Source organism: Syngnathus acus, chromosome 12, assembly GCF_901709675.1.
Source record: "Syngnathus acus chromosome 12, fSynAcu1.2, whole genome shotgun sequence".
In the NCBI taxonomy this organism is placed as follows: domain Eukaryota; kingdom Metazoa; phylum Chordata; class Actinopteri; order Syngnathiformes; family Syngnathidae; genus Syngnathus; species Syngnathus acus.
Genome location: NC_051097.1, coordinates 9,985,133 through 10,005,978, shown reverse-complemented (window position 1 = coordinate 10,005,978; position 20,846 = coordinate 9,985,133). Strand labels below are relative to the sequence as shown.

The window sequence follows — 20,846 nt, the reverse complement described above, 5'->3', positions numbered from 1 at the left end:
TTGTCATCACCTCATATCACGCGGCTCCAACACGCAAAACGCATCTTAGAAAGGATTGATATGATCTATGAATACGTTGAAATCAAGATGGAGCAATATTGAAAATGTGAAAGCGCTACACAAATAAATATATAGTATGCTGCATTGTAAAAAAAAAGATAATAAAAATTAAAAATTAAAAAATAAAACAGGAAGCGGAAATCCCCGTCGTGTGGTTGCCCCGCAACGCATATTCCTATATGATACGTTAGTTAGGCTTTCATATGAGTTTTGGTTCTGGCCGGTGTCTCATTTTAGGAGCACTATACACAAAATTCGGTTGTGGGCCGAGATCCCACAAATCCTCTCATGCAGAGAAACTGAGACACATTGGGAACATCTTCAAATTGGGAGAAAATGATGCGCCGTTGATCACAGTCGTAAGTAGCGCAACTTTTTTTTAACGTCTTTGAAGTGGTCATATCGCTGACAACCAAGTAAAAAAAAAAAAATGTCAGCGTTTAAACCGTCACAATTTACACAAATTTCACACCGCATCAATAATTAAGAATTTCATTTAATTTCCCACGTCTTAATTTCAACAGACGCAGATCAGCGTTGGCTCTGTATCCAAGCAAAGCGGTTTCTGGAGAGTTCTTACTGTACTTAACCTTGATCCTACGTCAGGCCATCGAACCTGTATTTTTTTCTTTTTTCTCATATGGGTTAGATAAGGCTTTAGATAAATTATTAAAGTCAAATCCTGTCATTTGTTGAGTTTGAATCGAGGTGCGTCAGAACCTCCGCCTGCCACAACGGCACGTTAATATTCCGGTCGACTAGAATGAACACAACGTCGCTTTTATAAAAAAGTTTTATAAAAACGTTTATTAATAATAATGATTATCTGATGGCCTTTTGGCTGGCATGGTTCAACCATTTTATGATATAGTGTTCATTTTGTCTTCAATTTTTTTTACGATACCACATGTGGTTCCTTGCTCTATGAAGGGCAAGGCTGCCATTTTCATTTCCATCATTGCCATTTCATCTGATATTTAAACCGCCATCATCTGCCCTAATAATGATTATTGTCTTTGAGTAACACAAGCACACCATTATCTGTGATCTACGATGTGACCCTCCAAAATGTCTGAAAAGCAGCTTCCCGTTAATGTGTGTCACAGGGGCCCAGTAGTCTTCAGCCGTTGTCGTTCTTCAAGAGGGCGAGGAGTAGGGTCAGAAGGATCTAGTTCTGACAGTATGGAGCAGCTCAGGGCAGAATTTGAGAAAGTTGTATCAGAACTCAAGTGGGAGGAAGTTGTTTCCACTCTCCTGGAGGTGGTCAGCGGCATGGTGTGTACCACGGCAAGCTGTCCACCTCCTGTGCCTTCATGGCTCAGGTTTGACACACATTGCCAGTTGGTCACTGGTCACAGCAGAAGCTACGGTGGGTGCGTCCCGCCCAGTTCAGCTTTTGTGCAGCCAGGTCAGATGATGGCAGGACCGCAGTCAAACCCGTACGGCATGCACGCGTTTGACCTCAAAAGTCAGGCAGGTGGCCCTCAGGTGAGTGCCCAAAAGATAGTAAGTAGAAGCTGAACGCTTGTTTGTATCCGTGCAATTTTTACCTTTTATATAGTTTTCAGATAGGGGAAATAATTGCTCGGAATTCTACTGGAAAAGCGTATCCTACCTGAACTGAAGGGGGGCATGTTGTTACGCGGCAGGCACGTGTTGACTAATATTTTTCTGTATTTGCACAACCAGAACCAATCTGTGCCCGGACGGTCGCTTCCGGAAAGCTCCAACTGGTGTCCTCCTGGAATGCTGTAAGTCACATTGAAATCCTTAAAAGATATTCAAATCGTGTTTTAAACAACACACATAAATCAATACAGAAATGGAGGAGACATGTTTCAGATGACAGGCCCTTCGGTCTACGCTGCTCCAGTGAGCTCCAACTCAAAGTAAGATGCCTTTCATTTGTGCGACTTTTCAATCGGACCGACGCCATCAAAGCAAATCCAAAATGTGTCCCCCATCCCCTCTCCCACGTGTTCAATTGTTTGTCTCCATAGGAATGGTGGGGTGGTCTATCACATTGCTGGCCCTCCTGTCTTCACTGCACCCCCGATAACGTGCACAAAGTAAGACTCATCATCTCGGTGCGGCCATTTTGTTTGTCGACTTAAAATGACATCACAGTTGCTTTCCTGAGCCGGGATTGGTTGTTACCTCAGCGCCTAATCACCCATTCATGTCAAACAAAGTAAAAAAAAAATTTCTGGTCATTAGAAGAAAACGAAGGCGCCGGCGCGTACGGGATGCGGACCAGCCATACGTGAAGAAACCACCCAACGCCTTCATGTGTTTCCTGAAGGAGCAGAGACAACATGTCAAAGCACAGATGAATTTAAAAGACAGCGCTTCTGTCAATACTGTCCTGGGCCACATGGTGAGCTTGCTTGCTACCTTTCCAAATATATTTGAGCATAATTATTCAGTACAATTTTTTTTTCATGTCCGCAGTGGAAGTTGCTGACTGACGAAGGGCAGGCTAAATATTATAAAATTGCTGATGCTGAGAAAAAACTCCATTCCCAGATGTATCCAGAGTGGTCCAGCAGTGACAACTATGTGAGCCCCACCTCCAACTTTTCAAATTCGCTAGTCGTAGACAAAAGGTCAAACTTAATTTGTCTCCAGGGTAATAAGAGGAGGAGACGTAGCGTCACAGCCACCAGTATTGCAGGTGGGAAATTCACAAATCACTCACAAAGTAAAAATGGAATTCATTCGAGTTTTTTTTTTTCTTGTTCCAGATCCAGATTCTCCAGGTGAAGCTCCAACTCCTCAAACCAGCGACGAGTCTGAAAAAATGCGTATTGCTGACAAAGTCTTACATATGCTGGGGTGTGCCTAGTCAACTTTTGATGCTCCGTCATTATGGTTGCTGGTGCTGCAGGCAGCCCTTTTGTATCAGTATTTGTTATTTAAAATATGTAAATAATTCCATTCAGAAACATTTAAATGTGTAAAAAAGAAAAAAATATGTTTTAGTATTTTATTGTATTGTTTTTGATTAGAACACCAGTTACAACAAGAACAAGAATAATGAAACATAAGATGGAAGTGTGTGAGGACATTCCAAATAAAACTGCTAGCCATATTATGCACACACCCCAAAAACAAGATGTATCCCCGTGGGATGCCAGATATTCACAAAGTGAATGAAACTTATTGATTCAAAACAGGCTTAACATTAGCAAGCTCGTCACGCTAATGCGGGTCTTGGTGTCTTTGTAGCAACATGTGCATCTGTACAATGTTCATGTCAAACAGTAATTAGTAGCTAAATAGGATGTTTGTCAATTGTTAACCTGAGCCACTGTTTGTGTAACATGTCATGATTATGACAATAAAGGCACAATGAACAAAAAAATGAATAAAAACGTTGGAAACGATGGATGGATCTTGTTCATATTTTATTAGGGTTTTGGATCAGACTTTTAAAAAATACTTTTGACTTTCTTGGCCTCTGAATTTTGCATTTTGCTTCCAATAAGGCCAGCACTCAACTCCCCTCATTTACTTCAACGAGGAGACTTGTGATGACATGCAACAGGCTGGAAAACAGTTGTGACTGCCACTTAATTGTGCAAAAAGAGAAATGTTTTGATCAGATGATAAAATAATTTAGACAGTCCACCTATGATTTAAGCTGATTTCAAAGTACATGCTGTACTTGTGATAAAACTGAGTTTTATGTAGACAATTTTACAAATATTAGTAACTAATATTTGTAAAACTAGTAGTTACTGTATAAAGCACAAAATTAAAGCAAGAGAACAATTCACACAATAATAAATTCTTTACTCATATTATTTATGGAACTCTTTGAACCCGTTTAACACCTTTCTGTCCCTCCTGGCATTCCGTAGCTCATGAGATTTCCGCGCATGCGCTGTAGGCAGCGCTGCAGCAGCACATTCCCCGCTTTCCCCCGCAGATTTTGCTAGCAATCATCTAGCGGCGAACCAATTCGGCTCTCCCCAATTGTCCGAACTCTAAAATAAATGCACATAGTCTGAGCGGTGCTTTATGAAGAGCAGCAATCGGACACCTAAACTCCGTTAAATCCCGGTGAGTATCGATGTTTGTACGACGCCTCATTGTGTTCAATGAGGGCCCCTCCATATTGGCTAACTCAGTTTGTCAACAGCAGTAGTCGGCTACATCACCACTTGCAGCTCTTGCATCTAATTATAAATTCAGAAAACTTCGAGGTTGCAAAATTGTTGTTTACGTGCAAAACGCCGAGTAATATTTTAGTAAGACTGTTGCGTTAGCATAGCCTGTCAGCTTGACTATACGAGCTGCATATGAGGGTACCGTTGCAGCTCCGTTTCCATCCAAAACTTGATAGATAGATTTGATAATCAATAACAATGAGCCAGTTTTAATTAATGATGATCAAACGAAGCAAATTTTGCTTCATGAACCATTTTTTTACTCCACTAGATGGCACTGTGTCTTGGGAAAATGAAAAACCAGTCCTAATTGTACTTTTTGTGACATTTTCCACCGCATTATCTTTGAGTGAGTAATTCTTGTTTATGTTTTTATGACAAATGCCGCCGCTCCACACTACTGACAGTGCACAGTTGATGCTCGCTCCATTGCCATGGCAACAGAAGACAAGAAGCCGGAGACTGACACAAAACCTCCTGTGGGGACGTCAACATCTTCTCATAATAAGGTTGGCTGAATTAAAAGAAATAACCTGACTGTATTATTGTCTTTATATTCGCCGTTCATCTATTTTGCATTCTTTTGCAGTCCACTCCTGTCAAGCCCAATTACGGACTGAAGTTCACACTCGCAGGTCACACTAAAGCCGTCTCCTCTGTCAAGTTCAGTCCTAGTGGAGAGTGGCTGGCCAGCTCCTGTAAGTTCTCCCGCCATTTTCAAGCTCCTCACTATTCACACTCTCCCTAAAACAAACCCTCTTTCTTTCTCTTTGCAGCTGCTGATAAACTCATCAAAATCTGGGGAGCTTACGATGGCAAATTTGAGAAAACCATATCGGGACACAAACTTGTAAGTTGGTCAGTGACATAACTCAAATTACACAGAAGTTGCTTAATGTGATCATATTTACCTCCGACTCTCCAGGGCATCTCCGACGTGGCCTGGTCGTCCGACTCGAACCTCCTGGTGTCTGCGTCCGATGATAAGACCTTGAAGATATGGGACGTTAGCTCGGTAAATTCTCAGGCCTCTATCCAGTGTTCTGGATTGGGGGGGGCAGTAATAATTTTTCCCTTCTGTGTCCACAGGGAAAATGCTTAAAGACTCTGAAAGGTCACAGCAACTACGTGTTCTGCTGTAATTTCAACCCGCAGTCCAATCTCATCGTGTCGGGATCAGTGAGTACACACTTTATTTTAAGGACCAGGAAGTGAAGGAATTACTGCTTAATTTATTTTCACCTTTCCCCAGTTTGATGAGAGCGTGCGAATATGGGACGTGAAGACTGGCAAGTGTTTGAAAACATTGCCCGCTCATTCGGACCCCGTCTCTGCTGTAAGGACCTCGACAAGTTTCTGTGTCACTGCTCACCCCTCCCCTCTGTGCTCAGTAAGAAGGAGCGAGAGAAAAAAAAAACAATTACTACCTGTATCTCTCCTTTTAGGTCCATTTCAACAGAGACGGCTCCCTGATTGTGTCCAGCAGTTATGATGGACTCTGGTAAGAATGAAAAACATTTTAATTCAGAATTATGTACCGTATGACTTTGTCTTTTGTCTCCAGCCGAATTTGGGACACAGCATCCGGGCAGTGCTTAAAGACACTAATAGGTACAAACGGGGGGGGGGAGCAATTGTTTTTGGTTAAATGTCACAATTGCAAAAGCGTTGACTCGTGTTGTTGATGTTAGATGACGACAACCCTCCCGTGTCCTTTGTCAAGTTTTCCCCCAATGGGAAATATATCTTGGCGGCGACGCTGGATAAGTGAGTAGCCAATCTATTCCCTTTTCAATTTATTATTTACGCAATTTTTCTTTGCGAATTGTTGAACTTTGTATTTTGACCCTCAGCACACTGAAGCTGTGGGACTACAGCAAAGGAAAGGTGGGGTTATTCTTTTTTTTTTTTTCCTGTAATAAATTCAGTCGGCCGACTTTGTGTCATTCGCGTCGCCACCGCTGAATTGTTCTTCTGCTTGGCTTCAACTCCTGCAGTGCTTGAAGACGTACACGGGCCATAAAAACGAGAAGTACTGCGTGTTTGCCAACTTCTCGGTCACAGGTGGAAAGGTGAAATGAATTTTTTTTCTCTTGTTCTCGTTGGGTGAGACTAAAACACGTTCTCTCGCAGTGGATCGTGTCGGGCTCTGAGGACAACATGGTGTACATCTGGAACCTGCAGACGAAGGAGATTGTGCAGAAACTGCAAGGCCACACGGGTACCGCTTCATCTTTCCAAGAATATCAAAATGATTTGTTTCTAAACTTTTACCTGTTTTCCCCCAAAATTCCAGACGTGGTCATTTCGACCGGCTGCCACCCGACAGAGAACATCATAGCATCAGCAGCTCTAGAAAACGACAAAACCATCAAGCTTTGGAAAAGCGATTGTTAAAGCTCCACTTCATATTTCTCCTTTTAACACTTTTTTTTTTCTATTTTTTTTATATATGGAAAAAGGACTTTTTCTTCCCACTAGTAAGCTTCTGCTGGATGCAGAACTTCCAGGGAAGGAACTTTAACAGTGATGCGACAAATAAATCCCCTTGGTGAAGCAACAACGAAAAAAATCAGTTTGGCAATTTGTTCTGCGCGACGTGTAATTTCTTCATTCTACGTGGTTTTGTGTCCTGACATCCCCTCCGCCCACACACACAATTTGTCGTTAAGCAAAATGGATGACTTGTGTAACAAATTCATTTCACCATTTCTAGTGTTTCAGAATTATTGGGCAGAACTTTTAACCTGGATATCAACACAGTTCACGACAAATCATTTATGTTCTGTGAAACAAAAGGTTGGAATTTTTTGCCTTTTATGTAATTGTTCTTGTCTAGTGATGTCAACCTTGACTTTGGTTTTCTAATAAACAAGTTACCAATGCATTACATTCCTTGTTTTTGTTTCCGTTACTACTGTCATTGAAACATCTGCTAATTAAGTTGTGGAGTGTCTCAGTTAGAACACTAGGGGCGCTATGGAAGTTGTATTGAGAAAAATCCAGCAGCAGTGTTGACTTTGGTTTTTTTTTAATAATTTTTTTTATTTCGCTGTCCATGAAATTTCATTGGACAACACACAAAGAACAGATGACAAAAATTTCATCTCCTTAAAAGTCGACACAAAAAGTATGACGGGACAGTTTGCCACTCGGCGGCGATAAGTCGAACACAGCAAAGTAAAAGCCACAGTTTCTTAGCAAGGTGCTGGCTCCTCCTCAACATTATTGTCTGCGTAAACATCAGCCCACAAGAAGAACGGGACAAAAACAATTACAGAAGCAAGGGATAAAATTTACTTTTCTACAAAAATAGATCTTCAAGTTTTTTTTTTTTAAACTTTTACATTGTCTTGAATTGTTTACTGTCAGCACCAAACAAAGCAGTGATTGTGTCACAAGGTCAGCTTTTTTTTTTCCTGATCACTTTTTTGAACATACAATTGCCAAGCAAAACACATTTTCAGGAGGGTCACATCCTGACACCCTAACCATCTTTTTTTTGTACAGTTTAGAGGTCCCATTAATCTGAAAAGCTGGTTTTTGTTTATCGTACACATTTTGGGCTACTGGGATTCTGCTGGTTGTTTTTTTCCTTTTTCTTAGAAAGGCAGCAATGCACAAAATTGCCCTTCCTTGATAATCGCATAAAAACACCAGAAAACTCGTGGAATCATTTTGGTCTGAAAGACTCCTCTCACTTTTGCTGCTGGAAATACTCAAGGAACAGTTCTGCTGATATATTTATTTATAAATATATACACATATACATATTAACAAAATATAGTTTTTTACATTATGAAGTGTCTATGAAGGTTATCATTTGATGTCATGTTTGATTTCTTGTTGGGGGCGGTTTTACACGTCATCCACATTTTTTTATGGCTTACAAGACCTGCATGTGTCAACCATCACAGTCTCCAAAGAAGCAACCCCCGCCCCCTCCCATTCTAAATTATGTCTGGGAAATTAGCGGCTAAAAATTCTGACTCAAAAGCTGCAAGACTCCTCCCCTAAAAATGGATTTTTTTCAATATACAAACTATTCTTATGTATGCATAATTATTATATAAATACTGTTCTGTAAACTGAGCTCACACTGGCAGTCAATACTGTCACCTGGATAGTTATTAGTATTAATATTAATAATAATACAGGCCACCTTGCTTGCAGAGACATGCCAATAAGTCATGAATAGTTATTGCTCTTTTCTCTTACTCTCTCTCTCCCTTTTTGGCAATAGCAAGCACAAACTGTGCCACATAAACCCTGTGAGAAAGTGCCGCCTCTGAAAAGATGGGGGAATAAAAAAAAAGGAATTAAAAACGTTATGTTGCAGTGCAGACATTTTCCGCTAGAGGACGCCAAAAGCTCGCCTGTCGTTTTAACAGGCTTTTTGAGAAGCTTGCTTTTTAAAGGGGGTTGTAATCCGACCCGATTTTTTTTTACCCTGCTGAAGGCCTTCTGTGAAAGTGGACCTTAATCAAAAGAGTTTTACACGCATGTGTCCAGAACTTCCTTCGGGACCAACAACAACAAAACAGACTGAAACCAAACCAAACATGACGTCATTGGTGTCCTGGTCAGAGAGTAGCAGAGTCTTCAGGTTGCCACAAGAATCATTATGGACTGTTAATTGCTTTTTTTCTTTGGGAGTATTTGGGCCATGTTGACAATAAAATAAAAAGTTTAAAATTTAAATGAAAAAAAAATACAATTATGTTTTGATGATTTTCTCCCTCCCATAATGTTTTTTTTTTAGAGCAAATGCGATTAGCGTGAAGCTCATTAACCTGAAGATCAGAATGTGGATTGAAGTTTTTATAATCAAAGAAAACTATCTGAAATGTTAATAGATCGATTCAAGTGGCACAGCCCGGACTCTGTTACACCTCCAAAGTATTAACGCAACACAGTGCTCAGGTCCTGACTGCTTCAAAGTGCTTATGAAAGAAAGAACATGCAGATGAAAAAAAAAAAAGATATTCTAGTGTTCTTTTTTCCACTCTCATATTCAACATGTTTCCTTGACTCCATTATCTATAGATACTGTATATACAAAAAAAAAAATGTAAAGCCAGAAATGAGTGAGTGGGGGTGCGAGGAGAGCAAAATATTTGCATGGTCAACTTTCCATCAAGCCAAACGGCGCGGGCAAAATGAACGCCACTGCAACAGCAGAATATGAGCGGACATATGGAAAACATTTCATATTTCATCGTGGACCAATGGTGCCGAGACAGAGAGGGGAAAATAAGTGGGACCGTCCTGATTGGGCCACGGGCCAGATTCCCACCCCGGAGGTCAAATGTGTTGACATCGGCTCTGTCATGAGGTTAAGTGCAAAGTAACAAACAAACAAACAAACAAACAAACAAAGCGAGAAAGAGAGCGCTCGGCTGCAATGACAAGCGCTTCTCTTTCTATGGATGATGTCAGCGGGGCGAGCCCGGATGAGGAGGCTCAACAAACTGAGGTAATCGTGCTGATCTGAAATGGAACCCCAAAAAAATAAAACAAACATGTAAATACTGTTTCTGGTTGTAACTTCCTGCGTAGAAAGAGATGAGGTGATCTTGAGAAGCTAACAGCTGCAGTGTTGAGAGGTCGGAATTCACATCAATGATGGGGGGGAGGGGGGGGGGGGCTGGTGAAATGAACAAAGGTGACACTTGCTACCTTGCAAAGTTCATACGCCATACAAAAAAAAAAAAAAGGCAGAATGCCTTGGCTTCTTCCTGTGTGCACAAACAACCGTGCAGATTGTACGTACATGACATAAGCCCCGCCCCTTCCCCGCCCACTCCCAAGATGGATCCAAAGATTGTTCCTGCTTAGGCTGATTGGTAAACGTTGCCCTGGCCGACGATGTTTTTGCACAGTGTTGTTGATACAGTAAGACATGGTTGGATCGGTTTGGAACTGGGCCAGGACACCTGAGGTTCGTGAACACTTGCAGTCTTTGTAGCACACCTGTTAAGTTCCACATCCCGGAAAGCTGACACCCCCCCCACCCCTCTCCTTTTTTTTTTTTTCTTGAAACAACTAGTGCAAGACGTGTTGAGTCCAGTCGGGGAGGTTTGTTTTTTTCCAAGTGTCTGTAAGATTGTCCTGCTCACCAGGCTGAGGGTCTCAACATGACGTCCACACCATGTTTTTGTGTGCACCCACCCTGAAAGTTTTTTTTTTTTTTCTTCAATGTGTGAAGATGCTCAATCATCTCGTCAAGATGCTGGGAAAATGCTAATAATGGCTCAGTACATTGCTTTTGTCTTCTCTCCACCGCGTGCTCTTCTGAGATATAGTTCTGATTGAAAATTCTTTACAAGGTATAAAAACACACCTATAATGAAATTGTTGTTTCCGTAGGGGGGGGGGGATGTTCACCATCACATGATGTGTCTTAGTCAAGGTGGGACATTTAAAAAAAAAACAGGACCCTGCTGGGAAACAAAGAGGAGGCAGATGACGAGCGCCGTCCTCTCCGTTATTATGTCATTTGATGCGGCGCTTCCAGCATTTCCATGAGGAACGTGTCGATGGGCGTGTCGCCTATGAGCTTGAAGAAGAACAAGTGTTCCAGACACTTGAGGCCGATGGAGCGCAGCGCCGGTAACCTCAGCAGCAGCTTGGCGAATCTGTCACACAGCCGAGCCGTTAAGTTACAGACCCGAAATTGCTTTTATTCGAAGTGATCAATTGAAACTGCACCATTTTGAAATTGTTACCTGCCGGGCTGCTCGGGGTACTTGTGTTTGCAGTAGGCCTCTAAAGATGCGTAGACCTTTTCTCGGAGAGCTTCCACCTCACTTGGGTTTGATAGACCTTTGGAGTCTGGGCAAAAAAAAAAATGACAGCTGCAAATGAGAGATGATGCTAAAAATAAACTGGCAATCAATTTCTCACCTCTGTGCACAAATGCAGGGTGGGAATTCACGAGAGGCAACAAGTTGCGCTTTAACCTCGCGGCCTTTTACGGACCGGCGCGTATATGTTTGCTTTCTGTGCAATTAGCGCTCCTCTTTAATGACATTGTTGATGAACAATCGAGTTGAACAAAAAGACGTTTTACCCACTAATGGCTGAACTCAAGATGACACACAGTGAGAATGAAGCGCTCCCTTTTTTTTTTTTTTCGCCGTCAGAACAATCCGGTGAACTCTAATTAACAAGGACTCGGGCAAAGGAGCGAAGCGGGGCCGGCGGGCTCGGCGGAGTCGCAAACAAAAGTGGAAGACAGAGGATCAGTGTGTCTGGTGTGGAGGGATGGAGGATCCCACACTGGGTCGTGTTGGCGCTTTGCTTTAATGCCTTGCTTTGGCAAGACGGCGGCGTTCGTTTGTGACGAGGCACAAAACACGGAACCCGGGTCGGAAAGATGGAAGAATAGAATTGCGCTGTGACAACTAAAAAAAAAAATATTCATGACACAAGGAACTAGAGTAGAAAATGAAATTCTCTAAATTAATGAAAAACTAAATAAAAAAAGAAAAAAAGAAAAGAAAAGAAAGACAAAATAAGATCAAATCAAACTCAATAAAGTGTGTCATATAATGACATCAAAGCAAGGATTAAATGACTGATAAAGCTCACGGATAGTTTACCTGGGTTGAAAAGGACGATAGCTCGAAGGCACCCCAGTTCTGTCTTATCCATCTGCATATCCCGCATTTTAGACACCAGCTCCGTGAGCACTCTGCACAAGATAAAAAAAAATAAAAAAAAACGGTGGCGATGGAATGAGTTTGCATCTCTCATTCCCCATCATGACTCTCAAAATCATGGATGGATGCTAATTGTCTGTCACAGCAACCCCCCCCTTCTGTTTATGTGTGCTAGCGGGTGACATCACTAGACATTCAGTCGCTGGCACTCCTCGCCTCCCTCCACACGCTCTTTCTGACGAGTCAATTGTGACTCTGAGATCATTGTCATTCAATTTGCTACAAGACCGAGATGCTTCATAATAATCTGTCTCATTCAAAAGAGAACGAGAGAGATAGAGCGAGAGAGAGAGTGAGCTTTAGATAAATAAACATTATCAGCTGTGTGTATCTTTAAGTACGCCTCACTCATTCCAAGGATGCGATACATCCCGAGGCGGTGACTGGCAATGATATTGACGGATGACTCCAACATAGTTATTAATCCAACTGCCAGGATGAAAACACGGGCACTCATGACGGGCCACCTCATTAGATGTGCTCACACAATCAAATTCCAGAGGTGCGGTAAATATTTATAAACGATAATCTGCTTGGAATATTTAGTATCGGGTCTCATTGTTGAGATGCCGGCATGACTCAGCTGCTCCTTATATGAGTTACCGTATTTTCCGGACTATAAGGCGCACCTAAAAACCTCAAATTTTCTCAAAAGCCTACAGTACGCCTTATAGTCCGGTGCGCTTTATATATGGGCCAAATTCCTAAATTTAAACTGCGCCTTATATAAGGACAAAGTTTTAAAATGGGCCATTCATTGAAGGTGCGCCTTATAGTCCGGTGCGCCTTATAGTCTGGAAAATACGGTAGTCTAAGAGTTGAGTTGAGTAGATGCTACTTGGGAATATTCAGCTTGACAACTTTGAGGCTCAAAAAAAATCCGTATCGGGATGCACGTCTCAAACAGCCGAGTGAAATACGCTTCAGTCGATAGCAGAATCCCCACCGACCTGTCAAAGATGGCTCCCACTCCAGCGCTGTGGGCGCTGTTCCGGTGTACGTGCAGCCCGGTGGCCAACAGAATCCCGTCTTTAACGGCGATGGAACGGTGCGAAAACGACGCGATGAGCAGTTCGTTCCAACCTGCGGCACAGATGCAAAAAAAAGTGTGAAAACAAGCAAATCCCGGTACAAAAGTTCACAGCGCTAGCAGGCTAAATCAAAGTGACAACAAAGGGCGGGCACCGCAATGATTCAATTAAGCGGCGTGGTAAAATCGCTCGGGGTTCTCAAGCGCCGCCATCGGGTTATTACCAAGACATTGGATTCATACTTTGGGAGGAGACAGGCGTGTAAAAGGGATGAAGCGCGGCTGCCAACACGATCAAGACAACTGGCTTGACGCGCCAAAGCAGGGGCTCAACACACACACATGGGTTGGCCATCGTTGAGCGACGGGGCTCCTTTAACACTTCTGCCCGGCAACACTCGCCTCTTCTCCCCGCCGGAGTTGAGTCGGGTACGAGAGGTTTTCTTTTTATCAGCGATACGGCAGAACTAAAGCTGTTATTTATAGAAAACCTGAGAGCTGAAGGGAGACGAGCACGCCGGAATAACGTCTCGCTCGCTCTCCTCCAATGAAGTCTTTCCATCACTCGGCTGTGTGTGTGGCATAAAAGAGCGATGGGAGGATGCGTTTTGATTCGGCGGGTGTGTAATAGCATTTCTTTTCCTCAAGGTGGATTAGGAATATAATGGCGTAATTTGGAGCGACAGGCAGCCGATGTGTTGGGGGACCCCGAAAGACCCTCCCGCGTGTGATGTCGCTGAATGGGGACGACATGACAGACGAGTCACACCGTTTTAAAAAAAGGCCTCCTTGGATGATTGTCGCCAATATCAGAAAGGCGCCATTCACAGGACAGCGAGAGCAACACGTGGCTATGATGAGTGACAAAAGTATTGGGACACGTGCTCATTTAATCTTTGTGCGGCGTTAGCTGTGAAAAATAATGGCCGACATGTCCGCACACTATTAAATACTACTACTGCTAATTATAAAATTGATGATTTGTTATTTTGCCATCAAAAGCACATTTTCATTGTTTTTGTTGGACTGGTAGAAATATTTTTTGTGATAAATGTAGTTTCTGTTCCATAAAATCAAAAGTATTCCAAACTGAACAACTGAAGTCTCCTCAAACAGTTTTTTTTTTTTTTCTTCTGTTATCGAAACACACATTGTTCTTATGAATCTAGTTGACTTCTTGAGACTTCCTGAGGAATCTTTCTGTGGTCAAACTGAAACCATTTACGCAAGATTCAACCTCAACTCTCATTGATGTAAAATATCTCTCCCGAGACTTGCCTCTATTAACAACAGACGATGTATTCTGTTTTTATTTTTAAACGGAATACTAACAATTATCAGTGCGGATAAGTTGGTGGCAATTTGAGTGGATTCTGAACAGACCTGCTCGTAGGAGGATGACCTGGTCGTCAAGTGGCAGTTCTGAGAAGTGAGGAATCCTCTTGGCCCACTCGACCAACGTGAAGAGCTGCTTGTCTGCAGCTTGACAGATATTTGTCACCGGGTCATTAGGCTGCAAGGAAAGAAAGACAAAAGTACCTAAGTTAATAAAAAAAAGCTGATATGAATACTGCAAGCAAAAAAATAAAATAATAATAATAATTAAAAAAAAAAACTGCAACACTGCATGCAAAATAAAATCCCCCAAAAAACTTTGCAGACTTTTTTATGTGCAGCTGAAGGGACGGTGAATGGAGCTCAAGAGGCCCAAGGTGACATTTCACAACAGGGCTGAGCAGCTTTAATGTGACCCCATCACTGGTTTGGTCACGGCGCCTCTCTTTTTATCCATCCTTTACATATTGATAATGTCAACATATGAGGAGTGGAAAATTGGATAGATACGGAAAATAAAACCAGCCGTTTCTTAGAATCTCACTACCTGGTGCATTTTGTCGATAAAATACAAACACTGGCTAGTTTTTCTATGAATTGCCCGCATGAGTCAAGCATCTATTGATTTTATGTCATTAGAGCCACTCAGAGATGAGCGGGAAAAAAAACTTGGAAAAAGGAACACGGAGATGAACGGCGCTATTATTTTTTCCAAGTACGTTATGTAAGACACTTTACCTCGATTCACTTTGGGAGTGTCCCACTCATGAAAAATGTGCGGTAATATTTTTTAATTAAATTCAACATAGAAGGTAAGTCACATGAAAATAAACTGTAATTATGTACTTTTTTTTTTTTAATAATGAACAGAGATGAGATTCACATGGTGGCGAGGAAACGTTTTTCGTTTCTGAACTGGGACATGAACTCGTTAAATGCGAGGGGAAACAAAAATGCGGGAAATAAAGTTATGTTCGGAACTTATTGGATAATGACCGTTTTTATGATTTTGCTTTTATACCGGAACACAGTCAATTTAAAACACGAGGCTTCGATTTAAGAAGCCAAATTAACAGTTAATTTGGCTTCTTAAATCGAAGCCTTGTGTTTTAAATTGACAGTTAATTTGGTCCTTTTATATACTCCTGCCATTTACGGGATATTTGCAATATGCTGACATAAGCAAAAATCGGAACAATAATACTGTTCATACTTGGCTAGCGTTCAGTGACTTTAAATTTTGAAACCAACTGGAATTTGTTCAACTCAACAACTGGAAGTACACCAATGTCAAACATCTTGTGTCGGTTTATTTTTGTGTACCAGGGACGTGAAGTTTGGAACTTTCATATTATCTGAAATCATCTGAAGTTCCAAAACTGACACCATCTTTGTTCTTTGCTCCACAGCAAGCGTATAATACAGTGCCGGGATTGCAACACAGCACGGAACCCGTGCCAGCTAACTAAAATGTAAATCCACCCGACAATCCCAAACCCCTTTTGCCCAATCTCTAATGTGTAATCTCCTTCCATCCTCAAACGACAAACCTCTGTAAACAAAACAATGAGGTAAGTACGCTTAAGTTGGAAGTATCCCCGTGTGAACTCCAACATAATCGGCAGAACCTGCCCGGTTTCTTTCCTCCAAAGCCTGTTGATCGATTCTATAAAGCTCGGAGGATCCAAACCATCAGCCGCACCTCTCAAGAGGAGATTAGTTCGGGATGAAGGAGAAAGCGAGCGTCGCTCCGCTCACGTCTTCCTTTTATAACACACAGACCAGAGAGACATCTCCGTCTGTCCTCCGTGTTCCCTTTCCTTCCCTTCGGTGTGAAACTCACACTGACTGCTCGGTATCGCACATTGGAAACAAGCGAAGAAAAAAAATAAAAGCGAGCAGACACAAAGCGAAGAGACGACTCATGAATATTGCAGCGTCGGATCTCCTTGGGAGATGCGGTCGGTGGAGTTGGGCTTGACGGATATCGTGAGATGTTCATCCTCTCATAAGTATTCATTGGGAAAAAAAAAAAGAAGGTGACCGTCACGAGTCTTGATACTGGTTGATAGTTGTCGAGGCGAGCTTCATGAATGTTGCACGACTATCTGTTTACACTGACCCGCTTTCTTTGACTCTGTTTGTGGAGATGACAGCGGAGATTTTCCCGCAGCAATCCTCGCGCATCAAATCTCAAAGCGGCATTTAGGATGGAAGGAAAAACCTCAGAGAAGTCTTAATTTTCACAATCCGTCCATTGCAAAAGTCAAACAATGTTAAGTTTTAATTAATGAAAAAAAAATTATAACTAGCACGCGAGGCTGTGCACGTTTATAAAAATATCATCGCTTGAGGAGAAAGATTTTCCTTTCAATTTTTCATGATTCAGCTTTTGCTAGCCAATAAGAGCGTGATAAGAGGGAGAGAATTGGAGGCTCATACATCAGCTTGGAAATAAATTACTCAAGTGTCCCACTTTTTGGAAACTCAAACATCAGGCGTGGGGAATGAATCATCAGTTAATTATCATTAAAATAAACACAACACTGCTTGATTATATATATTTTTTTACGGAGGGATAAGCGACAACAAAACACCTGCAGGATTAGATGACTAAAGCCTCCCCGTCCATCTTGAGAAGAGGCTTCTCCTTATCTGACTGGACACGCATTACTAACGCATGTTTAACTTCTGTTCTAGGTCAGCATGAGATGAGATAAACACACTCGATTCAGTTTGGACAGACCCAGGCCATTAGACGGTGGCGCTGGTGGTGCTGGTGGTCCATTCATGCTTACGCACTCACGTCTCGGGCCTTGTGATTAATTACAACACGGGGCAGTGCTTCTCAATGGAGGCCTTGCGGGGGAGGAGGTTCCAAAGGCAGAGAGAAGAGAAGTACAACCTGCGAGGTTATTTTGCTAACAGCTCAGGTCAACTTTTATTTAAGTGGCCTGTTAGGCAAAATTGTCATGCCTGAGATACGTTTGAAATACGGCACAGCCTTAAAGTTTTTTTTTGCTGTCATGTCATGCAGAAAGCAATGTACGAATATATTTTGATGGAATATGAAATATGAAATACAACGGAGGCTCAATCGCCAACACTGTGAAGTCATTTTTCCTTATAGGATGAAAAGACTGATATGTAGTTTTAGGTCGAAGTAGTTTTTAGTTTGGGATAGGCTCTCAAAAATACAAAACAAACGAGTCCAAAAACCAAAAGGTGGACCTGACATGAACACAAACACAAGCAAAGATCCAACCAGAAGTGAGGAAAAGCAGTGAGCTAAATACAAGTCAAGTGAGGAGACAACAAGGATCACCTGGACGAGACACGAGTGGCCGAGCGAGCTGATTGGTTAACACCAGCAAGGTGAGATCAGGTGGAAAAAAAAAATCAACCAAATATAATCGAAACAACCCAAAAAGAATCATGACAATTTGACTCTTGTAGATTTTATGAACGACTTCATTATATTTACCAGCAATAATAAATAATAGTAATCAACCTACAAATACAGAGCAAAACAACAACCCTGCCAAGGGAACTTCTAATGTCGCTCGAAAAAAAAGGCTACACTAAGCTAACGAGTGAGTCAGAGTGTCCGCGCAGACACCCGAATGTCAACGCTCATCTCCTACACGTCTATCCAGCCTCCGAAAATAGCTCCATTTACTCACATAACAGCCTTCACATCTCCACTTTCACTTCACAGGACATTTCCCTCCTCCCCTGAAGCAGACGAGTCCCACAAGAACCCCCCCCCCCTTCTGCGCTCCGGCACTCTTGCCCCAGCTTCTTCTTCAGCCTCACCTTCCCTCCCTCCTTCACTCCCAGCTCCCGTGTTTCTCATGCTCCAGCAGAATTCCTGAGAAAGTCCAGACTATGCGAGGATGCTTTCAAGAACAGTCTGCTTGTTGCATTATTCATCACTATTCGTCTCCGACTATTCGTCAAAGACGTGGCCAGCTGTTGCAGAGAAGATACCACATTCGAGGCTAACGAAGATCGTGCAAGGTGAACCCTCCTGATCACAAGCAGTCCTTGTCAAAGGAACTCCAAATAGGAGCCAACTTTCTTTCAAACGGAACAAAAAGATAATATCATCTGGAAATTCTCGATTTTAAGTCAAGACCACCATGTGAGTCCACCAGACAATTATAAATAAGTCAATATCGTTACGGTGATCATTTACGAATAGTGACGATTCGTTTCAAAACTCACCGAGTTGGACGGAACCCCGAGGTTGGTGTCGATGTAGGTTTCGGTTTTGGGTTCCACCGCCTGCTCGGCTTCCAGGATCTTCTCCACGGGCATGTCCTCGTTGGCGCAGCTTGTGGACTCCACCTCGTTCTCATTCTTTTCCTTGGCTCGCTGGCGCTCCTCCTGAACGGCTGCATGTAACAACACTGGTTCCGGTCACTACTGCCGTTTATTAGGTTATCCATAATTCAAAGTAGAAATACGTTGCTGGTTTCAGTCTCAGAATATATCAGTTTTATTGATTTTTTTGAAAATTATATTTGATTTTTTTGATTATTTATTATTATTTTTGGATTCTTTGACAATTGCCAGGCATCAATAAATGCTCCAACGCTTTACATTTTGCACACATGCTCAAAAGCCTTTTCATGCTCTCCTCCAAATCATTTCTAAACACAATAACAATGTACGTTCTGTCAGTGACGTGCGGTCGCCAAGCAGTCTCAGTTTCAGTAAAATCAATGAGGACTATTTTTTTTTTTTTTCTGTGAGTGCATAACTGTAGTGGTTCTGTCATCTGATTGGCTTGGCGAGGAGACACAGGAAATGGTTTGTGTGCTCAGCAGACACCGAGACTCACTGCGGCTAAGGCAAGAAAAACCCCACAACTCCACCCTTGAATGGAGAGGAAAAGAGGCATGAATGTGTGTGCGATTTTTTTTTTGGGGGGCAGAGTATAATTAACTTGAGTCAAAATACCACGTTAAAAAAAAATAGTGGCTATTTTAAAATGTATTTCAATTTTGCGTCATTGTGACGTTTCACACCTGGAAAAGCGACACGATGAATTTTCAGAATGAAGCAGTGGAGGAGGAAAAGAAGGAAAGGGGCCCCACTTTAGAAGATCTGCTGTCTGGTGGTGGAGGTCAGCCCAAGGGTAAAATACTTGTGTTGGAGTCACAGAGGGGTGAAGAGGGCTGAAATCATGTTAACTTTACTCTCCCCCCCTCCCTCCCCTTTTTTCTCCCCTGACTGCAGGAGTATAAATTTATATAATCCCGTTCGTCTTTCTGCGGCTTCGCTTAGCCTTTCGGGCTACTAGCGCCTTGTTCTGCAACTACTACCCTCGGGGTGTAGTGGGCGGCTTAGGCGGCACCCCGAGTGATACTAAACGATAATATCCTTGAGAGAGTCCTTCGGTGGTGGAGAGGAGGCCAAGTAAAGGTCAAGACAAACTCAAAAGTTGTTGAAGTGGCGCTGTCAGGTACACACACATACAAACGTATGCTCTCGGTTAACACCCTTCAACATCATTGCTCATAGGTGTTGCTGACTCGGTCTATATGCGTATTCGGGGAGATCGTCGGCCATAATTGCGAGGGTGATCGGTGCGAAGCAGCTCTGAGCAGAACTGCCGACAGCGTTAATACTTTTAACACTCTCGCGAGGTGTTAAAATTCACACCTTTGTGTCTGTGAGCACGAAAAAAAAAATCTTTTATATTGACTGGATTCTTTCATAACTGGTGAGCTATGAATTCAATTCCGAATACACACAAGAAGGAACTCCGGGAACATTAGCAGGAATTACGCACAGCTTCTTAGCTTGAATCAATTCCAGCGATTTTCGGACATAAACGCACGCATTAGTATATGTGTTGTATCGGTGAAAAGCTGGTACACACTGTTCTGCGAGCTGTTCCAAACAATTTTCTAGCTTCTAAGAATCAGCAGGGCTGCGATTGCAAACAGTCAGATGTAATACAAGAAGTTCACACGCCTCCTTTTCTGTTTCCATATCTCCGATCAACATAACATCTCTCCCTCAGGACAGTCGATTCTCATAAACTCAGTACAGACTTTCCATTTTCAGTAAGGATGAGCTTCTTTGGGTTGTAAAAGCAGAAATCCTTATTTTCCCTAAAGTATTGCTTGAAGTAGGATATTTTCGAATGGAGCCATAATGTTCAACAGATTGTGGCAAACGAGATAAATGTGATTACCATAAAGTGCCTTTTATAAATTCCTGAAAAAATCCAAATAGCATTTTATAATAATAATTATAAATATAATTTTAATTATTATAAAGAGTATGTTGCATTAATTCCTTGGACCATCATTCTTTTTTTTTTTACCGTATTTTTCTGATAAGGGGCACCTACAATATTTTTATTTTCTCAAAAATCAACATGGCGTCTTATAATCAGGTGCGCCTTAGTGTATGTGTTCACCGAGACTGCACCTTGTAATCTGGTCCATCTTATAGTAAAAAACAAAACAAAACATGCACATTGTTTAAAATAAGTTATTAAGAGTGACT

General features: G+C 42.1%; 3 protein-coding genes across 6 annotated transcripts in view; 2 read left to right on the top strand and 1 right to left on the bottom strand.

Annotated features, from left to right (window-relative positions):
• The first annotated feature begins 219 nt into the window (after window positions 1-219).
• LOC119131253 (transcription factor 7-like 1) lies at window positions 220-3,444 on the top strand. The gene is made up of 8 exons (XM_037265536.1): window positions 220-419; window positions 1,750-1,811; window positions 1,881-1,949; window positions 2,061-2,129; window positions 2,278-2,437; window positions 2,512-2,619; window positions 2,689-2,734; window positions 2,805-3,444. Exons 1-8 carry the CDS (start codon window positions 264-266, stop codon window positions 2,903-2,905), a joined length of 771 nt encoding a protein of 256 aa, XP_037121431.1. The 5' UTR covers window positions 220-263; the 3' UTR covers window positions 2,906-3,444.
• Window positions 3,445-3,938: 494 nt separating this feature from the next.
• Window positions 3,939-7,122, top strand: wdr5 (WD repeat domain 5). Its single transcript, XM_037265110.1, has 14 exons — window positions 3,939-4,125; window positions 4,640-4,741; window positions 4,822-4,930; window positions 5,009-5,082; window positions 5,158-5,247; window positions 5,322-5,411; window positions 5,485-5,568; window positions 5,678-5,733; window positions 5,797-5,843; window positions 5,924-5,999; window positions 6,086-6,119; window positions 6,230-6,304; window positions 6,366-6,453; window positions 6,529-7,122. The coding sequence occupies exons 2-14, from the start codon at window positions 4,667-4,669 to the stop codon at window positions 6,627-6,629; spliced, it is 999 nt and encodes a 332-aa protein (XP_037121005.1). The 5' UTR covers window positions 3,939-4,125; window positions 4,640-4,666; the 3' UTR covers window positions 6,630-7,122.
• A 157-nt stretch (window positions 7,123-7,279) lies between these two features.
• rxraa (retinoid X receptor, alpha a) overlaps window positions 7,280-20,846 on the bottom strand; it is a 49,319-nt gene continuing 35,752 nt past the window's right edge. For 2 of the 4 annotated variants that reach the window (XM_037265107.1, XM_037265106.1), the window contains exons 6-11: window positions 18,549-18,733; window positions 14,370-14,499; window positions 12,907-13,039; window positions 11,837-11,928; window positions 10,961-11,066; window positions 7,280-10,870 (exon numbers count right to left, since the gene is read on the bottom strand). In XM_037265107.1, coding sequence (XP_037121002.1) covers window positions 10,723-10,870; window positions 10,961-11,066; window positions 11,837-11,928; window positions 12,907-13,039; window positions 14,370-14,499; window positions 18,549-18,733 — 794 coding nt within the window. In that variant the 3' untranslated portion in view covers window positions 7,280-10,722. The remainder of the gene's footprint in view (window positions 10,871-10,960; window positions 11,067-11,836; window positions 11,929-12,906; window positions 13,040-14,369; window positions 14,500-18,548; window positions 18,734-20,846) is intronic. The other 2 variants (XM_037265108.1, XM_037265109.1) reach the window with 1 other exon arrangement.